Below are 22,086 nucleotides of genomic sequence, written 5' to 3' on the forward strand. Positions count from 1 at the left end.
ATTTCAAGTCTCATAGCAAAGGTTCTAAATACTTAAGTAAATAAGGTATTTATGTTCTTTATTTTTAATACATTTGCAAAAATGTCTAAAAACCTGTTGTCGTTATGGGGTATTGTGTGTAGATTGAGGATTGTTTAATCCATTTTAGAATAAGGCTGTAACACAACAAAATGTGGAAAAGGGGGTTTGAGTACTTTGAAGGCACTGTAGCCTACATAGTACAAACACAATATATAACAGACTTCTTAGGCTTACATATATGCCTTATATATCACACAATGTCTGGATGTAATATTCTACCCAGGAACATTTAAACACTGAAATCTGTTACTCTTGTTATTCCAAATGCATCTATGGATCCATTCTGCTGACAATGAAAATTAATTGTCTTTAATGCAAGATTTGATCTAAACGTCATAAGCTATCGAATAGAATAGTCACTTTCTATGTTATAGAGTGGAATGGTTTTTCTGCTGGTGTATCCTGAGGTAGCTCCTCTCTGAGAACATCTTCCCGCAGTCCGTACAGGCGAACGGCCTCTCTCCCGTGTGGACCTTCAAGTGCCTCTTCAGATGGTGCTGGTGGGAGAACCTCTTCTCACACTGGGGGCAGCTGAAGGGTTTCTCTCCTGTGTGGACCCTCTGGTGCCTCTTTAGGGTGCCTGCCTCCGCAAAGCGCATGTGACATTGTGTGCAGCTGAAGGGCTTCTCCCCTGTGTGGACCCTCTGGTGGATCTCCACCTTCTGGGGGCAGCTGAAGCCTTTGTTACAGAACATGCAGAGGAACCGTTTTTCTTTACTATTACCTGATGTTGCCCCCCCTCCCTGCACCTGGGCTCTAGCACTGTCGTTTGAGTTCAATACCTGATCGAAAAGGATGCGGCCGTGTGAATTAGAAGGCCCCATCGACGTGGACACTGGGTTGCGATCCCTGAACATGTGTAAAGGGGAGTGGGTCGCAACATTTGGATTTGTCTCAAAGCTTTCCCTGTAGTCTAAGAAATCTCTGCCCTGTGAGTGTCCGTCTCCTAGGTGATGATCTGCATTCCATGTGGGAGGAACGTCACCCTCCACTTTCACAGTCACCTCATCTACAACCAGACCCTCCCCTTTCTTATCAAGGAACCCTTCAGAGTATACACTACTACTGTACCGTTTCCAGTCCCCTTTAGACAGATCAGTCTGTGTCTCTAAACCCAAGTGTATGTTGACATGTTCCGTCTCTGTAGTGTAAGAACAAGACAGATCATCACCACCAGTGTCTAACGTATCACCATCTCCAAGGGAATTAACAGTCCCCTGGCTCTGGTGAAATACCGGTAAATACTCTGAGCCTGAAGCAGGAGGAGAGCCCAGTGGCCCCAGTCCCAGTCTCTCTGGGTCTGATCTGTGGTCAGATCCTGTGCGTAAGAGCCTTTGTGTTACAGTTAAAGTCTCGGTGTCTGTCTCTGACTTGAGGACGGCCGTCGATGTTCCACTGACCTCCGTAATGCTGTGTCGGGTCCTGGGCTGGGGTGTGGTGGCAAGGTCGTCCGTAGCTACAGGGGGCACCACTCCAGCCGCTGCTCCAGTCTGGATGTCTCTGCTGTGTTGTGGGTCGTCTCCTTCAGTCCTCTCCTGCTTGACCAGAGACAATCCTCCAGGACCTGCAGCCTCTGCATCTGCAGACTGACAAGAAGAGAGGAGGTTATTACAGGTACATGAGTAGAAATGGATGTCATAAGGATGTCTCACAAGCTCCCCTATGGAAAATAAATGACGATGTACATCAGTTGAGGCTACTGAGGGGAGGACGGCTCATAATAATGGCTGGAATGGAGCAAATGGAATGGCATCAAACACATGTTCAATAACATTCCACTACAGCCATTACCATGAGCCAGTCCTCCCCAATTAAGGTGCCACCAACCTCCTGTGATGTACATGTAAGTAGGGATGTGACAATACTAAAACTATGGCATAATGACTGTGCCATAATTGGAAAAAACTTTATTACAAATGACTTTTTATTTTATTTTACGAAAATGTGACCAGACGAGAATTCCATATGAGGCTAATTTCATTTGACATGAAGCTCTGTTTTGTCCAGTTTTGATGCCTGAGCAGTGTACTCAGATTATTGCATGGCGTGGTTTTTCCGTAAATCTTTTTTGAAATCTGACACAGCGGTTGCATTAAGGAGAAGTTTATCTTTAATTCATGCATAACACTTGTATCTTTTATCAATGTTTATAATGAGTATTTTTGTAAATTAATGTGGCTCTCTGCAAAAATCGCCAGATGTTTTGGAAGCAAAACATTACTGAACATAACGCGCCAATGTAAACTGAGATTTTTGGATATAAATATGAACTTTATCGAACAAAACATACATGTATTGTGTAACATGAAGTCCTGAGTGTCATCTGATGAAGATGATCAAAGGTTAGTGATTAATTTTCTCTCTATTTCTGCTTTTTGTGACTCCTCTCTTTGGCTGGAAAAATGGCTGTGTTTTTCTGTGACTAGGTGCTGAGCTAACAATCGAATGATATGCTTTCTGAAATCGGACACTGGTGGGATTAACAACAAGTGTATCTTTAAAATGGTGAATAATACTTGTATGTTTGATTAATTTTATTTATGAGATTTCTGTTTGAATTTGGCACCCTGCACTTTCACTGGCTGTTGTCATATCGATCCTGTTAACGGGATTTCAGACGTCAGAAGTTGAACACCCATGCTTGTTCAATGAACCATAAACAATTAATGAACATGCACCTGTGGAACGGTTGTTAAGACACTAATAGCTTACAGACGGTAGGCAATTAAGGTCACAAATATGAAAACATAGGACACTAAAGAGGCCTTTCTACTCACTCTGAAAAACACCAAAAGAAAGATGCTGATTATCTGTGTGAATGTGCCTTAGGCATGCTGCAAGGAGGCATGAGGACTGCAGATGTGGCCAGGGCAATAAATTGCAGATGCCTAAGACAGCTCTACAGGGAGACAGGACGGACAGCTGATCATCCTCGCTGTGGCAGACCACGTGTAACAACACCTGCACAGGATCGGTACATCACACCCGCAGGACAGGTACAGGATGGCAACAACAACTGCCCGCGTTACACCAGGAATGCACAATCCCTCAATCAGTGCTAAGACTGTCCGCAATAGGCTGAGAGAGGCTGGACTGAGGGCTTGTCGGCCTGTTGTAAGGCAGGTTCTCACCAGACATCACCGGCAACAGCGTCACCTATGGGCACAAACCCACGGACGCTGGACCAGACAGGACCAGACAGGACTGGTCTGATGTAAAATATATCACTAGCCACTTTAAACAATGCTACCTAATATAATGTTACTTACCCTACATTATTCATCTCATATGTATACGTACATACTGTACTCTATATCATCTACTGCATCTTTATGTAATACCTGTATCACTAGCCACTTTAACTATGCCACTTTGTTTACATACTCATCTCATATGTACATCTACTGGATCTTGCCTATGCCGCTCTGTACCATCACTCATTCATATATCTTTATGTACATATTCTTTATCACCCTACACTTGTGTGTATAAGACAGTAGTTTTGGAATTGTTAGTTAGATTACTTGTTGGTTATTACTGCATTGTCAGAACTAGAAGCACAAGCATTTCGCTACACTCGCATTAACATCTGCTAACCATGTGTATGTGACAAATAACATTTGATTTGATTTGAAAAAGTGCCAGAAAAGTGAGTCGCGGTTTTGTCTCACCAGGGGTGATGGTCGGATTTGCGTTTATCGAAATCAAATCAAATCGTTGAAGGAATGAGCGTTAAACCGAGGCCTGTACTCTGGAGCAGGATCGATTTGGAGGTGGAGGGTCCGTCATGGTCTGGGGCGGTGTGTCACAGCATCATCGGACTGAGCTTGTTGTCATTGCAGGCAATCTCAGCGCTGTGCGTTACAGGGAAGACATCCTCCTCCCTCATGTGGTACCCTTCCTGCAGGCTCATCCTGACATGACCCTCCAGCATGACAATGCCACCAGCTATACCGCTCTTTCTGTGTGTGATTTTCTGCAAGACAGGAATGTCAGTGTTCTGCCATGGCCAGCGAAGAGCCCGGATCACAATCCCATTGAGCACGTCTAGGACCTGTTGGATTGGAGGGTGAGGGCTAGGTCCATTCCCCCCAGAAATGTCCTGGAACTTGCTGGTGCCTTGATAGAAGAATGGGGTAACATCTCACAGCAAGAACTGGCAAATCTGATGCAGTCCACTTCAGCTGGCAGCCACACCAGATACTGACATACTTTTGATTTTGACCTCCCCGTTGTTCAAGGAAACATTATTCCATTTCTGTTAGTCACATGTTTGTGGAACTTGTACAGTTTATGTCTCAGTTGTTGAATCTTATATTCATACAAATATTTACTCAAGTTAAGTTTGATGAAAATAAATGCAGTTGACAGTGGGAGGACGTTTCTTTTTTTCCTGAGTTTATTATGTGCATGATGGAAATGAAGTTAGAGGTTTGCATGAACTGTTAAATAAAACTAGTCACTAAAATAGGACTAAAATGACTGACTAAAACTAGACATTAATAGGTCATTATCAATAAAATAAGGTGCTGAGAATTCGATTTACCTGCTGTGGGGCAAGGAGACCCACAGCTCCACTAAAACCATTGACAACTGCGTGCCATTTAAGGGATTGTTAAATAAATGTTATAACTGTTTGGTTTTAATATCATCACCTCTTGAAGACTAAAACAAAAAATAGGTGACAAAATTAAAGGTGCTACACATGAATCTCTCCCCCATGTGGAAGCTAGATGAATTGCAACAGCACTACGCTACATTCAAAACAAAATATCTCCCCTCCCCCGCATCCCATTTCCACGTAACATGGAGACTCTTTGAGCTTGAGCCTTTCGGTTTTAGTCAACCAGCTTCAAACAGCTGTAAAAACTATATTTTTTGTTATTTTAACTAGATGGTACAATGATTCCCTACACTATTCAGTGCTTTTTTTTACCCCACATTGACTGAACAGTGTAGAATTTTAGCAAACAGGAAATGACAGAGTGGTTTCTACATTGGATGATTGCACTGGTTTCCAATAAATAACACAGCCAAAGTCAAGACAGCTTTCCCATTTTGTTGTCAAATAGAAATTCTGCCTTTTAGACTGCGATTTTGTATGTGCTCAAATTACTTTTTTTTGTTACACAGTGCACATTACCTTAACACTGGCCTGTGAGGATACCAGTATAGCAATATTTTTCCCAAGGGAAAAATTTAAACACCAAGCAGACTAAACTCTTTGGTCCTTTAAAAACATGCTGTATGTAAAATATTGTCTGTTATAGCTAGAAAAATAAATAGAAATGACTGGATGACAACTTAATTATGTTTGTTTCCAAAAATGTGTGCGGTTTTCCTAAATAAGTCAAATACTAATGAGTATCACGATACTGGTAGCATCCCAGTATGTAAGCAAAAAATTCCTGAGGGGAGCCTTTCTGAAATAAACTGGGAGCATTTTATGTACTGTAATCTAACCTCTATTACTATAACATGCTGGGTTGCGGTTCCACTCTCCTCATCAACAGTGATTGGTTGGTCATCACTCCATGTATTGTGTTCCGCTGGCTTCACAAAGCTCCTGTAGCCTCCAGTGAGATGTCCTTCACCTAAGAGAGTGATTGGGGGAAAGAGATGGTTAGGTACCGTCAATGCTACATTGTACAATATTGACAGTTTTGACACGGTCTAGAATTGGCAAGAATGTAAGGTAAAGCTTCACATCATTTCTTAATATACTACTTATAGATAGATTGTTATGTTCGAGGCATCTTATTGTTTTCAATTAGTAAATCAAGAAGCTGATAGTGTCTTTCTGCAAGTTAGTTAAGTAATGTGATTCTATCCAAAAACTGACTAAGACCCAATTCTGGTTAACACACCCAAAGTCACATGTGTAGATGTGAACGGCGCGACAGGCCTTCTGCAAAATGTACCTCTTGCCATTCCTCTGTATCGGTCGAGGGACTTGACACTACTGGGGAAACTGGCGGGGACGCGGTCTGGCATTGTCCTCTCTGCGCGCTCCCGTGCCACCTTCAGTTCCAGTAGCTGTAGTTTCCTCCGCAATACCCTGTTTTCTTTCTGGCTTTGAGTTATTTCCAAACGAAACACTGCATAGTCGTCGTCTACAAGTTTGCAGACCTCTGCCACGGCTGCATTCGCTAGAACCTCCATGATGGAGGCTATTTGAGTGTGAAAAACCATACAGTTAGCCATTGTTAGCTAACATTAGCAGCTAGCTAATGTTACCTTGATAAAATATCAACCAAGTCCCGTCTCCAACGCGACTTCGACTACCTGGGATAAGTATGTTATAATGTGCAGTTAAGAGTCATATTTTGAGTTCCAATGTGTAAATAAACGTCTAAATAACAACAATAAAAACGCTAACATGGAAGTTGTTGATGGTCACTTCCGTTTAAACGTATTCTTCACTGGTTCTGAAATGGCGGTTGGCAACCAACTTTTAGTGATGCCTTACCGCCACCAACTGGACTGGAGTGTGGAACAGAGACAAGGGAATGTTTCAAATTTAACTTTACCCAATTAAACTCAGCCTTCCCCTTGAGGAAATGGAATACACAATTCAAATACAATATCACCTTAAGGGTTTCATAACAATTAAATGAAACTTGGCTCTTCAATACCATTATTCCTAATAATAATAATAGTCCCTTTCCCTCCAATACTGACGCCACTGAGATATAATTTGGTCCACTGTCTCAATCTCCTCCTGGCAGTGATCACACTTCCCAGTTGGATGTTTCCCTACAAATGTCAAAGTGCTGTTGAGTCTCATGAGTGCCAGTCTCAGCCTTGTGATTACGTTTCCCTCTCCAGCCGAGGAACTCCCTACCATCACGTTTTCCTGGATCTTAAACAGGTGTCTTCCCTTTCTGTCCCTATTCCACAACTCTTGCCATTTTTTAACCACTGCTTTTATAAATCCCTGACCTCTGCTTTACTGAAGAGAAAGGATATTATTGGTTGGCATCTTCGCTTTTGTCAGGTTTAATTTCTGAGTTCACCATTTGTCGACTGCGCAGGGTTTTCAATTTTATTTTATTTAAAAACAGTTTTCTAAATTCCAATGAACCACCTGCAACTAGCCATGGAAGTTTATTCAGACTCTTCCTGAGGCTTTAGGCCTATATGTTTTGATAAGATTTATCACAACTAAAGTGGTCAAATTACTTATTTTAAAAATGAAGTACATTAATTCGCTTTACAAGGGATGTAGAACCTAACTGGCATACATAAGCAGTGCTTGAGTTTCAAGTTAGGGTTAGATACATCTCAACATAAAAATGCACCTTTGTAAAACAGCGTTACATGCATAATAGCATTTTCGGTCACTTTTGATAATGGTGTTTTCCGCTAATGGAACATTCGCACTTACAGCCTCCTACCATGTGCGCATTGCTGCGCGTATAATGTGAGGAAACAGCCTAATAGGTGTATCAACATTTTAAGCTAAACGTTATGATCTGTTGCGTCAGCCACATTGTGTAAAACATTTTTGTTGATGATAGTGGTTGTATTATTTTGTGATCTATCGCATCCCACAACTGTCCCAGACTGTTAGAAATGTTGAATAGAATAGGTCGACTTTTGTACTATGGGGGATAGTAGATTGACACAGGCTAGTGCTTTTGCTGTTTGTTAGGCCTATTCATCTTTCTGTTTGACGAAAAGTAAAATGTGGATAGTTCTTCCAATATCTTCAATATGCACCTCGCAGCTGCGTCCCGGATGTGTCTGTCTTCACTTGTAAACGTGAGAAAGACCTGATCACATGACCGTGAGCGAATGAGAGTGAGGTGATTCCGAGCACGCAGCACTCAGGGAGAAGGGCATAACGGCCAAAGGCTGCAAAAGACATGGATTTTTTTAGGGTGCATTACGGCCACACAAAGGAGATGCCACCGTAAAATTCTAGGCATTTTCAAGTGCTTGTCAAATTGTGAAAGTGTGTACAGCCTGCGCAAAAATAAAAACAAAGCAGAGCTCATGCCTTTCAAGTGACCTTTTTTCACATCATTAGAGTCGCATCATGCAGCCTTACAATGTATTAAAAATCAAAACATATAGCCCAACATTTGTAGAACTACTAAAGCTACATTAATAACTATCAATGAATCATATGGGAATTCCTATTTATTTGTTAACCACTCAACACAGAATAGCCGCACGTGCGCACTCCCTCAAATCGTTTGGAGAAAATATCCTTTCTACACTGCTCAAAAAAATAAAGGAAACACTAAAATAACACATCCTAGATCTGAATGAATGAAATATTCTTATTAAATACTTTTTTCTTTACATAGTTGAATGTGCTGACAACAAAATCACACACAAATGATCAATGGAAATAAAATGTATCAACCAATGGAGGTCTGGATTTGGAGTCACACTCAAAATTAAAGTGGAAAACCACACTACAGGCTGATCCAACTTTGATGTAATGTCCTTGAAACAAGTCAAAATGAGGCTCAGTAGTGTGTGTGGCCTCCACATACCTGTATGACCTCCCTACAACGCCTGGGCATGCTCCTGATGAGGTGGTGAATGGTCTCCTGAGGGATCTCCTCCCAGACCTGGACTAAAGCATCCGCCAACTCCTGGACAGTCTGTGGCGTTGGTGGATGGAGCGAGACATGATGTCCCAGATGTGCTCAATTGGATTCAGGTCTGGGGAACGGGCGGGCCAGTCCATAGCATCAATGCCTTCCTCTTGCAGGAACTGCTGACACACTCCAGCCACATGAGGTCTAGCATTGTCTTTCATTAGGAGGAACCCAGGGCCAACCGCACCAGCATCGGGTCTGAGGATCTCATCTCGATACTTAATGGTAGTCAGGCTACCTCTGGCGAGCACATGGAGGGCTGTGCGGCCCCCCCAAATAAATGCCACACCATGACTGACCCACCGCCAAACTGGTCATGCTGGAGGATGTTGCAGGCAGCAGAACGTTCTCCACGGCGTCTCCAGACTGTCACATGTGCTCAGTGTGAACCTGCTTTCATCTGTGAAGAGCACAGGGCGCCAGTGGCGAATTTGCCAATCTTGGTGTTCTCTGGCAAATGCCAAACGTCCTGCACGGTGTTGGGCTGTAAGCACAACCCCCACTTGTGGACGTCGGGCCCTCATACCACCCTAATGGAGTCTGTTTCTGACCGTTTGAGCAGACACATACATGCACATTTGTGGCCTGCTGGAGGTCATTTTGCAGGGCTCTGGCAGTGCTCCTCCTGCTCCTCCTTGCGCAAAGGCAGAGGTAGCGGTCCTGCTGCTGGGTTGTTGGCCTCCTCCACATCTCCTGATGTACTGGCCTGTCTCCTGGTAGCGCCTCCATGCTCTGGACACTACGCTGACAGACACAGCAAACCTTCTTGCCACAGCTCGCATTGATGTGCCATCCTGGATGAGCTGCACTACCTGAGCCACTTGTGTGGGTTGTAGACTCCGTCTCATGCTACCACTCGAGTGAAAGCACCGCCAGCATTCAAACGTGACCAAAACATCAGCCAGGAAGCATAGGAACTGAGAAGTGGTCTGTAGTCACCACCTGCAGAACCACGGCTTTATTGGGGGTGTCTTGCTAATTGCCTATAATTTCCACCTGTTGTCTATTCCATTTGCACAACAGCATGTGAAAATTGTCAATCAGTGTTGCTTCCTAAGTGGACAGTTTGATTTCACAGAAGTGTGATTGACTTGGAGTTACATTGTATTGTTTAAGTGTTCCCTTTATTTTTTTTGAGCAGTGTATTTCATTCAGCTTGTTCAATTGTATTCTTCATACTATAAAATAATGCAGTGGAATTCTAAGCAAATCTTTTCTGAGAAATGCAATAGTGTAGCCCACTGCCATAGCTAAATCAGGACCTAACATGAGGACAACTCAGAGTATGCTATTCTGTAATTCTGAAAGACTACATTTTCTTCATATCATGCTTATTTAGACCTGTCTAAAATAAATAGATTTATTGTGAAGGTGTTGGCTTTATTACATGGATTTATTAGACTTTTTAAAATGTAGATGGTCCAAAAGGTCTGCATCAGTGGTTTGTAGGCTGAGTGTGGAAGCCAGGAGATGCTAAATGTGTTTATGTCAATAACCGTGAGACAGACAGTTATTTGCTTGACAATCCTCAGCTGATGAAATTGCGTGACCGCCACAGCCCTAATGACAGCCCGCTTGGAGTTTTCCAAAAGGCACCTAAAGGACTCTCTGACCATGAGAAATAAGATTCTCTGGTCTGATGAAACCAAGATTGAACTATTTGGCCTGAATGCCAAGTGTCACGTCTGGAGGAAACCTGGCACCATCCCTACAGTGAAGCATGGTGGTGGCAGCATCATTCTGTGAGGATGTTTTTCAGCGGCAGGGACTGGGAGACTTGTCAGGATTGAGGGAAAGGTGTACAGAGCGAAGTACTGAGAGATCCTTGTTGAAAACCTGCTCCAAAGTGCTCAGTCCCTCCGACTGAGGCAAAGGTACACCTTCCAACAGGACAATAACCCTAAGCACACAGCCAAGACAACACAGGAGTGTCTGAATGTCCTTGAGTAGCCAAGCTGGAGCCTGGGCTTGAACTCGATCGAACATCTCTGGAGAGACCTGAAAATAGCTGTGCAGTGACGCTCCCGATCCAACCTGACTGAGCTTGAGGGGATCTGCAGCGAAGAATGGGAGAAACTCCCCAAATACAGGTGTGCCAAGGTTGTAGCGTCATACCCAAGAAGACTCGAGACTGTAATCACTGCCAAAGGTGCTTCAGTAAAGTACTGAGTAAAGGGTCTGAATACTTACATAAATGTGATATTTCAGTTAAACAATGATTTCTAAATGTGCTAAAATTTCTAAAAACCTGTTCTTGCATTGCCATTATGGGGTATTGTGTGTAGATTGAGGGAAAATAATTATTGAATCCATTTTAGAATAAGGCTGTAACGTAACAAAATGTGTCAAAAGTCAAGGGGTCTGAATACTTTCCGAATACACTGTATGAATACTAATCAGGATACAGTATATTAATGTTTTATTTTTCATAAATGTTTTACAAATACTAGAATTGTTCTTACACTGACATTAAAGAGTATTTTGTGTAGATTGTTAACATAAAAAGTACAATTAAATCCACTTTAATCCCACTTTGTAACATAACAAAATGTGGAAAAAGTCAAGGGCTATGAATACTTTCTGAACGCACTGTACATGTCTAGATGAAAATCTGAAATCGATTACTCTTGTTATTCCAAATGCATTTGTGGATCTTTTCTGCTGACAACAAAAAATGCATATTTGTCTTTCATGCATGGTCTGATCTAAACGTCAGTAGCTATCAAGTGGAGTAGTTACTTTCTATGTTATAGATGGGAATGGTTTTTCTGCTGGTGTATCCTGAGGTAGCTTCTGTCTGAGAACCTCTTCCCACAATGAGTGCAGGCGAACGGCCTCTCTCCCGTATGGACCTTCAAATGCCTCTTGAGATGGTGCTGGTGGGAGAACCTCTTCTCACAGTGAGGGCAGGTATAGGGTTTCTCCCCTGTGTGGACCCGCTGATGCCTCTTCAGGGTGAACGAGTGGGAGAAACTGGCTCGGCACAGGTGACAGCCGAAAGGTTTCTCCCCCGTGTGCGTCCTCTGGTGGATCTCCAGCTGTTTGCGGAAATTGAATGCTTTCCCACAGAACGAACATGAGAAGTGCTTCTCTTTGCCACCGGATATGATGATAGCGTCACCACTAATGTCATTTGTCAATGGGTTTGTGTAGCCATTTAGTGTTGAGGCACTGGCACTGTCTGAGGTCTGGTTTAACAAAAGGAGAGTGTGAGGAGGATGAAGGCCAGGGAGGGTCTGTGTTTTCGCAGGGTCCATGTTCCAGTTGATTGATCCTATAGAAGGCAGGCTGAAGGCAGCACCTGTTAAGGGGTTAACCTGAGGCGTCATCAGTCGCTCTGAATCACAACTATAGGAGCAGGACGGAGCATCGCTAGCCGAGTCTGTGTCTGTTCTCTCCCGCTGCATACGGACACGTCCCCGTCCTTGCAGACCAAATCTACGCCTCTCCCTGGTCTCAGACAGCCTGTTGTCATACAGACTAAGTTCAGCTGTTGTTTCATGTTCGCATGTCTGTTTCTGGTTGTGGTTAACAGTGTTGTTCCCAAGTCCAGAGTTGAGGATGCTGTCCCATCCACTGACCTCCACTATGTCGCCTCCGGTTCTGCCCTGCTCAGTGATGTTGTCCCCTGGGTCCTTGACTGCACCCGTCTGGGTCTGGGAATTCAAGATGGCTGCCCAGTCTCCCCTGTTAGCCTCCAGCCAACTACCTGCAGGGAGAGGTTACAAAATAGACTTTATAAACATGGCAGAGAACTCTACATGTGGAGTATTTTTCTTTGTCAATTACCTGGTCAAGTTCATACATTATTATGTGTGTTTTGTGGATTTTTGTTTTAGGATTTTCTCCTAATCCCTGTCTACATGAAAGTATTCATAACCCTTCACGTATTCCACATTTTGTTGTTAGAGCCTGATTTCAAAATGGATGAAAAGTTTTTTACTTAAATCTACTTTAAAATCTATGGTAAGACCTGAAAATGGTTGTCTAGCAATGATCAACAACCCATTTAACAGAGCTTGAAGAATTTTGCAAATATGATGAACAATTGTTACACAATCCAGGTGTGGAAAACTCTTATTAGAGACCGCTGCCAATGGTGCTTCAACAAAGTATTGACTCAGGGGGGTGAATACTTATGTAAATTAGATATTTCTATATTTCATTTTCAATACATTTGCTAATATATTATAAAAACATGTTTTCATATTATGCGGTATTGCCTTATTTCAAACAGTATGCATGTTTTGGAATATTTTATTCTGTACAGGCTTTTTACTCTGTCAATTAGGTTAGTATTGTGGAATAACTCCAATGTTGTTGATACATCCTCAGTTTTGTCCTATCACAGCCATTAAACTCTGCAACTGTTTTAAATTCACCATTGGCCTCATGGTGAAACCCCTGAGCGGTTTCTTTCTTCTCGGCAACTGAGTTAGGAAAGACATCTATACCTTTGTAGTGACTGTGTGTGTGTGTGTGTGTGTGTGTGTGTGTGTGTGTGTGTGTGTGTGTGTGTGTGTGTGTGTGTGTGTGTGTGTGTGTGTGTGTGTGTGTGTGTGTGTGTGTGTGTGTGTGTGTGTGTGTGTGTGTGTGTGTGTGTGTGTGTGTGTGTGTGTGTGTGTATATATATATATCATCCAAAGTGTAATTAATAACTTCATGCTCAAAGGGATATTCAATGTCAACTTTTATTTTAATTTTTTTACCAATAGGTGCTCTTCTTTGCGAGATATTGGAAAACCTCCCTGGTTGAATCTGTTTGAAATTCACTTCTCAACTGAGGGACCTTACAGATAATTACATGTGTGGGGTACAGAGATGAGCTAGTCATAAAAATATATATGTTACACACTTACTGCACACAGAGTGAGTCCATGCAACTTATGTGACTTTTAAGCAAATGTTTACTCCTGAACTTATTTAGGCTTGCCCTAACAAAGGGGTTGAATACTTATTGACTTAAGATATTTCAGCTTTTAATTTTTTTATGAATTCCACTATGACATTATGGGTTATTGTGTGTTGGCCAGTGACAAAAAACATCTCAATATAATACATCTTAAATTCAGGCTGTAATACAACAAAACGTGGAAAATCTCAAGGGGTGCGAATCAGGGAAGGCTCCTCAGAGGAGGAGGGGACCTCCTCAGTGAATTACATAAAAATAAAAATCGTTAAACATTTTTAAAAAGTTATCATTTTTAGATAAAACTATACTAAATATATTCATGTTACCAAATAACTGTTTAAAAACACACTTTTGCAATAAAGGTCTACAGTAACCTTAACAGCACTCTCTGGGGTGGCACCATGGTGTAGCCGGAGGACAGCTAGTTTCCATCTTCCTCTAGGTATATTGACTTCAATACAAAATATTCATGGTTCTCACCCCCTTCCATAGACTTTCACAGTAATTGTGACAACGTCCGGAGGACGTCCTCCAAACTATCAGAGCTCTTGCCGTATGAACTGTTGTCGACCAAATCAAAGGATCAGAGAATGAATCTAGTACTGAAAGCATAAGCTACAGCTAGCTGTAACTGCAGTGCATAAAATGTAGTGAGGAGTTGAACAGTTTTAACAAATACATTTTTTTTAAATGGAGGATTAAGAAAGAGAGCTAGCTATATTTTATATTTTTTTACTTTCACTTTCAATTATCTAGCTAGCGAATGCCGCTAGTTGGTTTAGCTTACTCAAACACACGGCTCAAACAGAGAGAGATGCTATGTTAGCTAGCTGGATATGGCTATCTAACACTGAAACTCTCCCAAGGTAAGCTTTTGGTTTTTATTAATTTATTGCCACCGGGGCCTGCCGGTGTAAATGCTAAACTGCCTGCTGTACACTAACGTTTGTGGCTGGTTTAGTAATGCTAGTAGCTAAATAGGTTGACTATGATGTTAGGTGACAGTGATGTAGGCTGTGTGTGGCGGTTAGCAGTTATGGAATGACGGTTTGGCTTGGAAAGTCCACAAGCCATGGGAAAAGGTGACAGGAGGAGAGCGCATAGATGCGAGTAGGAATTATACAACGAGCAAATGATTATGCTTTTTGTATGTGGCTGCTATGAAAGTGAACTGTGTTTGCGGTGATCAGGAGTGTATTCATTCAGCTGATTCTGTTGAAAAGCATTTCTTAAACGGAACGAAACGGGAATAAACATAACTAAATTTGGCAAATAGAAACTCTCATTTGCAAATGTAGGTCTAATGACTACACCCTAGATCAGCTAGATGCAGGCAAGAGTGTGCAAGGCAGTATTGAATGTGTCAACTGTCTTAATGACTCATTTTTCTCTTGACCTTTTGTAGCAACCTCATGATGGGTATAGGGGAAATTTGAGTATCATGTAGTATCCTAAACCTGTCGATGTTACATTGTGCTGGATGAATGGAATATGAATGACAGTAATTCAATATGCTCTAATAAGGTGTTAAGGCCATGCTCTGGCACTGACCGCCACTGTTGTGAATACTTACAGAAGGCACAGCATCTACCTCAAATATTCCAGTATCCGGTTACATTGTACATTTGGTACCTGCACTGACCCTGTATACAGCTTCCTCTCTTATTTCTCTTTTTTTTTTATATACTTTTTCTTTATTAGTTATACTATTTGATATTGAATACTGCACTGTTGGGTTGGGCTTGCAAGTTAAGCATTTCACTATACTTGTGCATTCGACATATGCAACTTGAATCTTTTGAAGGTAAACATAACTTGTATTGATTTCATTTTATGAATGAAGAAAAAAATAATAGCCAGGCTTATCACTATTCCCATTGAATATCTATTACTGTATGTAGGCTATATGTATTTCACCCTTACCTTGATCCCCCATCTTTAGTCCACTCAGCAGATCAATACTCTCTGGTCCATCCTCTATTGTCTCCTCTTTGACCAGCAGCAGATCAGGCTTCCCATCCTCCATGTCTACTGACTGTAAGAGATACAGAGTGAGAGGATGTTGGATCAAGAAATCTGATATTAGCACCCTACTATGGAGCATCTTCTGATTGGGCAATGGGGGATTGCTATGTAACATGTAAATGTAATGCTATTACACTCTTTAATGGTTTGATAATTGTAAGGAATGGTTCCACACTTAAGACAAAATTAATCAAGACCTGGGCCCGTATCCATAAAGAGTCTCAAAATAGAATTGCTGATCGAGGATCAAGTCCCCACCAGTCTATAGAATCTTATTCAGTATGATCGAAAAGGCTAAAATGATCCTAGATCCGCACTAATACTCGGAGTGGCTTTGTGGATACAGACCCTGACCTAACACCATTAAGACAGTAGTTCAGTGGGCTCACCTCAGTGAGACTGTATGTGGTCCTGTGCTGCTCAGCTGGTTCCTCTGTGGGTTCAGGAGGTGGTGTAGTCTGGTTGACCTCCATGACCATGGTTCCCTCAGGGTTCCCCAGACCCTCCTCACACCCCTCCTCCTTCACCAGCTGCACCTCTGGACCCTCCTCCTCCTGGAAGAGACAGGTGATACAGATTACACAGACATACACTACCTCAGGTACATACACACAGATAAACACTTTCAACATGGAGTGTTTACCCATCCCCACTACGTTTGAGTCCTATACTGTAGTTACAGAATGACTTCATTGCTGTTAAACCCATCATGTTGTACAAAAATATGATGATGTGGATGAATGAGTCAGCTATAATAAGTCAGACAAACCTGTTGACGTGTAGGTGTTTGTTATTGTGTGGGTATGTGTAGGTAGATTTAGTAAGTGTATATTGGTTATAAAGCACTGTTGGGTGTATGCAGAATAGGGTGATATCAAATGTGATGTATACTAAAGAGAGATTCAATGAAAGTCAGAATGAAAAGTCCCATTTTGTATTTATTAAACAAACAAGTTTTAAATCCACTATGTGAAAATCACACACATCAACAAAGAAATCTGCATGAACTTGATAAACTGCATTAATTTTCTCATTAAAAGTGTCTTGGGAAAGAAATAAAGCAGTTGAATGGAAGTAATGAAATAGGCATGTGAACATATAGCCTACACAGTACAAACACAATATATAACAGACATTTTAGACTTATATACTGAACAAAAATATGCACACAGCAGTTCATAAAAGGAAATCAGTCAAAGGAAATAAATTCATTAGGCCCTAATCTATGGATTTCACATGACTGGGAATACAGATATGCATCTGTTGGTAAGTCGCTCTGGATAAGAGCGTCTGCTAAATGACTTAAATGTAAATGTAAATGTCAAAGATATCTTTTTTTAAAAGCAGAGTGTGGATCAGAAAACCAGTCAGTATCTGGTGTGACCACCATTTGCCTCATGCAGCATGACAGATCTCCTTCACATAGTGTTGATCAGGCTGTTGACTGAGGCCTGTGGAATGTTGTCCCACTGCTCTTCAATGGCTGTGCGAAGTTGCTGGATATTAGCGGGAACTGGAACACGCTGTCGTACACGTCGATCCAGAACATCCCAAACATGCTCAATGGTTGACATGTCTGGTGAGTATGCAGGCCAAGGAGAAACTGGTGCATTATCATGCTGAAATGGCGGCAGATGAATGGCAAGACAATTGGCCTCAGAATCTTATCATGGTATCTCGGTGCATTCAAATTGCCATCGATAAATGCAATTGTGTTCGTTGGCCGTAGCTTATGCCTGCCCATACCATCAGCCCATTGTCGCCATGGGGAGTGAAGTGAACATTCAATTGGTAACAGCTCAGGTGAACATTCCTGCAGTCAGCATGCCAATTGCACGTGCCCTCAAAACTTGAGACATCTGGGCTTCCAGAGTGGCGCAGCGGTCTAAGGCATTGGATAGAAGTGCTAAAGGTGCTATTACAGACTCGGGTTCATTCCCGGGCTGTGCCAAAACCGGCGCGAGTCCCATAGGACGGCGAACAATTGGCCCAGCTTCGTCGGGGTTAGGGGAGGGTTTGGCCGGGGAGGCTTTAGTTGGCTCATCGTGCTTTAGCGACTCCATGTGGTGGAACGGGTGCCTGCAGGCTGACAGTTGAACAGTGTTTCCTCCGACACATTGGTGCAGCTGGGTTCCGGGTTAAGCTGGCGGGTGTTAAGGAGCGCGGTTAGGCGGGTCATGTTTCAGAGGATGTATGATTCAACCTTCGCCTCCTGAGTCCGTTGGGGAATTGAAGCAATGAGACTAGATCAAAATTGGTGAGAAAAAGTGGGGTAAAATACACACAAAAAAATTAATCTGGCATTGAGACATCTGTGACATTGTGTTGTGTGACAAAACAGCACATTTTAAAATGACCTTTTATTGTCCCCAGTACAAGGTGCACCTGTGTAATGATCATGCTGTTTAATCAGTTTCTTGATATGCCATACTTGTCAGGTGGATGGGTTATCTTGGCAGAGGAGAAATACTCACTAACAGGGATGTAAACACATTTGAGAGAAATGACCTTTTTGTGCATATGGTAAAGTTCTGGTAGCTTCAGCTCATGAAACATGGGACCAACACTTTACATGTTGCATTTATATTTTTGTTCAGTATATATATGCCTTATATACAGTGCATTCAGAAAGTATTCAGATCCCTCAACGTTTTGTTACATTTCAGCCTTATTTTAAAAGTTTTTTTTTTAAACGTCCCTCATCAATCTACACACAACACCCCATAATGTCAAAGCAAAAGCAGGTTTTTAGAATGTTTGCAAATTCAGACCCTCTGCTATGAGACTCAAAATTGAGCTCGGGTGCATCCTGTTTCCATTGATCACCCTTGAGAAGTTTCTACAAATTGATTGGTGTCCACCTGTGGTAAATTCAAATGATTAGACATGATTTGGAAAGGCACACACCGGTCTATATAAAGGTCCCACGGTTGACAGTGTACGTCAAAGCAAAAATCATGCCATGAGGTCGAAGAAATTGTCCGTAGAGCTCCGAGACAGGATTGTGTCGAGGCACAGATCTGGGGAAGGGGACCAAAAAATGTCTGCAGTGTTGAAGGTTCCCAAGAACACAGTGGAGGTCAGGGAGGTGACCATGAACCCGATGGTCGCTGTGACAGAGCAGCAGAGTTCCTCTGTGGAGGTGGGAGAAACTTCCAGAAGGACAACCATCTCCGCAGCACTCCACCAATCAGGCTTTTATAGCAGAGTGGCCAGACTGATGCCACTCCTCAGTAAAAGGCACATGACAGCTCACTTCGAGTTTGCCAAGTGGCACCTAAAGGACTCTGACCATGAGAAACAAGATTCTCTGGTCTGATGAAACCAAGATTGAACTCTTTGGCCTGAATGCCAAGTGTCACATCTGGAGGAAACCTGGCACAATCCCTACTGTGAAGCATCATGCTGTGGGGATGTTTTTCAGCGGCAGGCAGGGACTGGGAGACTAGTCAGGATCGAGGGAAATATGAACGGAGCAAAGTACAGAGATTCTTGATGAAAACCGGCTATCGAGTGGAATAGTTACTTTCTATGTTATAGAGTGGAATGTTTTTTCAGCTGGTGTATCCTAAGGCATCTTCTCTCTGAGAACCTTTTCACACAGTGCGTACAGGCAAATGGCCTTTCTCCCGTGTGGACCTTCAGGTGCATCTTTAGGTTGCCAGCCTGGGTGAAGCGCATGTGACACTGGGTACAGCTGAAGGGTTTCTCCCCTGTGTGGACCCTCTGGTGCCTCTTCAGGTCACCAGCCTGGGTGAAGCGCATGTGACACTGGACACAGCTGAAGGGTTTCTCCCCTGTGTGGACCTTCTGGTGCCTCTTCAGGTCACTAGCCTGGGTGAAGCGCATGTGACACTGGACACAGCTGAAGGGTTTCACCCCTATGTGGACCCTCTGGTGGATCTCTACCTTCTGTGGGCAATTGAAGCCTTCATTACAGAACATGCAGAGGAACTGCTTCTCTTTACTGTCGCCTGATTTTGCTCCACCTCCCAAAACCTTGGGCCTTTGGTCATTTGAGTTCAAAACCTGTTCGAAAAGGTCCCGGCTCTGTGAATCGAAAGGCCCCATCGACATGGACACTGGGTCACGTTCCCTGAACGTGTGTAAAGGGGAGTGGGTCGCAATATTTGGATTTGTCTCTAAAATTTCCCTGTAATCTAAGAAATCTCTGCCCTGTGAGTGTCCATCTCCTAAGCGAGTCTCGTCTACATTCCATGTCAGAGGAGCCTCGCCCTTCACTTTGACAGTCCTCTCATCGACTATAACCTCCCCTTTCTTATCTAGGCAGCCTTCAGAGTACACCCTACTACTGCACCGGTTCCAGTCCCCTCTAGACAGATCAGTCTGTGTCTCTAAACCCAAGGGCATGTTGCCAGGGTCCATCTCTGTAGTGTAAGAACATGACAGATCATTGCCAGTCTCTAACGTGTCACCTGAGTCCCGATGGGAATGAACCATCCTAAGGCTTGGGTTACCATGAAGTAAATACTCTGAGCCAGGTACAGGACAGCCCAGTGGTCCCAGTCTCTCTGGGTCTGATCTGTGGTCAGGTCCTGTGCGTAAGAACCTTTGTGTTACAATTAAAGTCTCGGTGTCTTTCTCTGACTTGAGGACGGCATTCAGCGTTCCACTGACCTCCGTGATGCTGCATAGGGCCATGGGCTGGGGCGCGGTGACGAGGTCCTCCGTGGCTAGAGGGGGCGCCACTCCAGCCGCCACATTCTGGATGTCTCTGCTGTGTCGACGGTGCTCTCTTTCAGTCCTTTCCTGCTTGACCAAAGACGATCCTCCAGGACCTGCAGCCTCTGCATCTGCAGACTGACACATGAAGAGAGGAGGTTATTACAGGTACATGAGTTGAATTGGATAACAATGTCATAGGGAAGTCTCACAAGCTCCCCTATGGCAGATACATCAGGATGTACATGTACGCAAGTGAATAGCTAAGAGGAGCCTTTCTGAAATAAAACAGGCCACATTTGATGTACTGTCATTGTTTATGTTACACTATGACACTAACCTCGATCACAATAACATGCTGGTTTGAGGTTCCACTCCTCTCATCTATAGGTATGGGTTGGTCATCTCTCCATGTTTTGTGTCCTGCAGGCTTCACAAAGCTCATGTGGCCTCCAGTGAGATGTCCTTCACCTAAGATAGTTATTGGGGGGGAAAATGGGTGGTTATGTTTTATAATAATACAATTGCTCAGAGAAATAGATTTTGTTCAACAAGTAATAAATACAATTCTCAAAAAGGGTAGGGGTCCACATTATTGACAATCCTGTTTTTAATACCTTTCAATACCTCACCTTGTGAGGATAATGTCAGGGGGCATGGAACTAAAGCCCTGTTCACACTGCAGGCCTTAATGCTCAAATCCGTTTAGTTTTCAAATCTGTTTTGGAACTCTGACTGTCCAAACAGCAAGTTGCAAATGGCCAAATTCAGACAGCAGTCATTTACTGTCGTGGCTACACCAGTTGTCATAGTAACGACGGGTGTGTGCGCAGTTCTGTAGGCTGATTGGTGGTGGTGCACATGGTTCCTATCACTCAGAAGTTACAGTGCCTTGCAAAAGTATTCGGCCCCTTTGAACCTTGCGACCTTTTTCCACATTTCAGGCTTCAAACAAAGATATAAAACTGTTTTTTTGTTGTTGTGAAGAATCAACAACAAGTGGGACACAATCATGAAGTGGAACGACATTTATTGGATATTTCAAACTTTTTTAACAAATCAAAAACTGAAAAATTGGGCGTGCAAAATTATTCAGCCCCCTTAAGTTAATACTTTGTAGCCCACCTTTTGCTGTGATTACAGCTGTAAGTCGCTTGGGGTATGTCTCTATCAGTTTTGCACATCGAGAGACTGAATTCTTTCCCCATTCCTCCTTGCAAAACAGCTCGAGCTCAGTGAGGTTGGATGGAGAGCATTTGTGAACAGCAGTTTTCAGTTCTTTCCACAGATTCTCGATTGGATTCAGGTCTGGACTTTGACTTGGCCATTCTAACACCTGGATATGTTTATTTTTTAACCATTCCATTGTAGATTGTGCTTTATGTTTTGGATCATTGTCTTGTTGGAAGACAAATCTCCGTCCCAGTCTCAGGTCTTTTGTAGACTCCATCAGGTTTTCTTCCAGAATGGTCCTGTATTTGGCTCCATCCATCTTCCCATCAATTTTAACCATCTTCCCTGTCCCTGCTGAAGAAAAGCAGGCCCAAACCATGATGCTGCCACCATCATGTTTGACAGTGGGGATGGGGTGTTCAGGGTGATGAGCTGTGTTGCTTTTATGCCAAACATAACATTTTGCATTGTTGCCAAAAAGTTCAATTTTGGTTTCATCTGACCAGAGCACCTTCTTCCACATGTTTGGTGTGTCTCCCAGTTGGCTTGTGGCAAACTTTAAACAACACTTTTTATGGATATCTTTACGAAATGGCT

At 42.9% G+C, this 22,086-nt stretch overlaps 1 protein-coding gene across 3 annotated transcripts in view; it reads right to left on the reverse strand.

Annotated features, from left to right (window-relative positions):
• Positions 1-22,086, reverse strand: part of LOC124012386 (zinc finger protein 205-like) — a 303,385-nt gene that overhangs the window by 275,559 nt on the left and 5,740 nt on the right. For 2 of the 3 annotated variants that reach the window (XM_046325958.1, XM_046325956.1), the window contains exons 2-3: positions 20,657-20,787; positions 1,482-1,667 (exon numbers count right to left, since the gene is read on the reverse strand). In XM_046325958.1, the coding sequence (XP_046181914.1) occupies positions 1,482-1,667; positions 20,657-20,787 (317 nt within the window). Of the gene's footprint in view, positions 1-1,481; positions 1,668-11,098; positions 12,406-15,531; positions 15,644-16,022; positions 16,188-20,271; positions 20,455-20,656; positions 20,788-22,086 lie in introns of those variants that run through there. The other variant, XM_046325957.1, reaches the window with a different exon arrangement.

Source organism: Oncorhynchus gorbuscha, linkage group LG24 (genome assembly GCF_021184085.1).
Source record: "Oncorhynchus gorbuscha isolate QuinsamMale2020 ecotype Even-year linkage group LG24, OgorEven_v1.0, whole genome shotgun sequence".
Taxonomy (NCBI): Eukaryota; Metazoa; Chordata; class Actinopteri; order Salmoniformes; family Salmonidae; genus Oncorhynchus; species Oncorhynchus gorbuscha.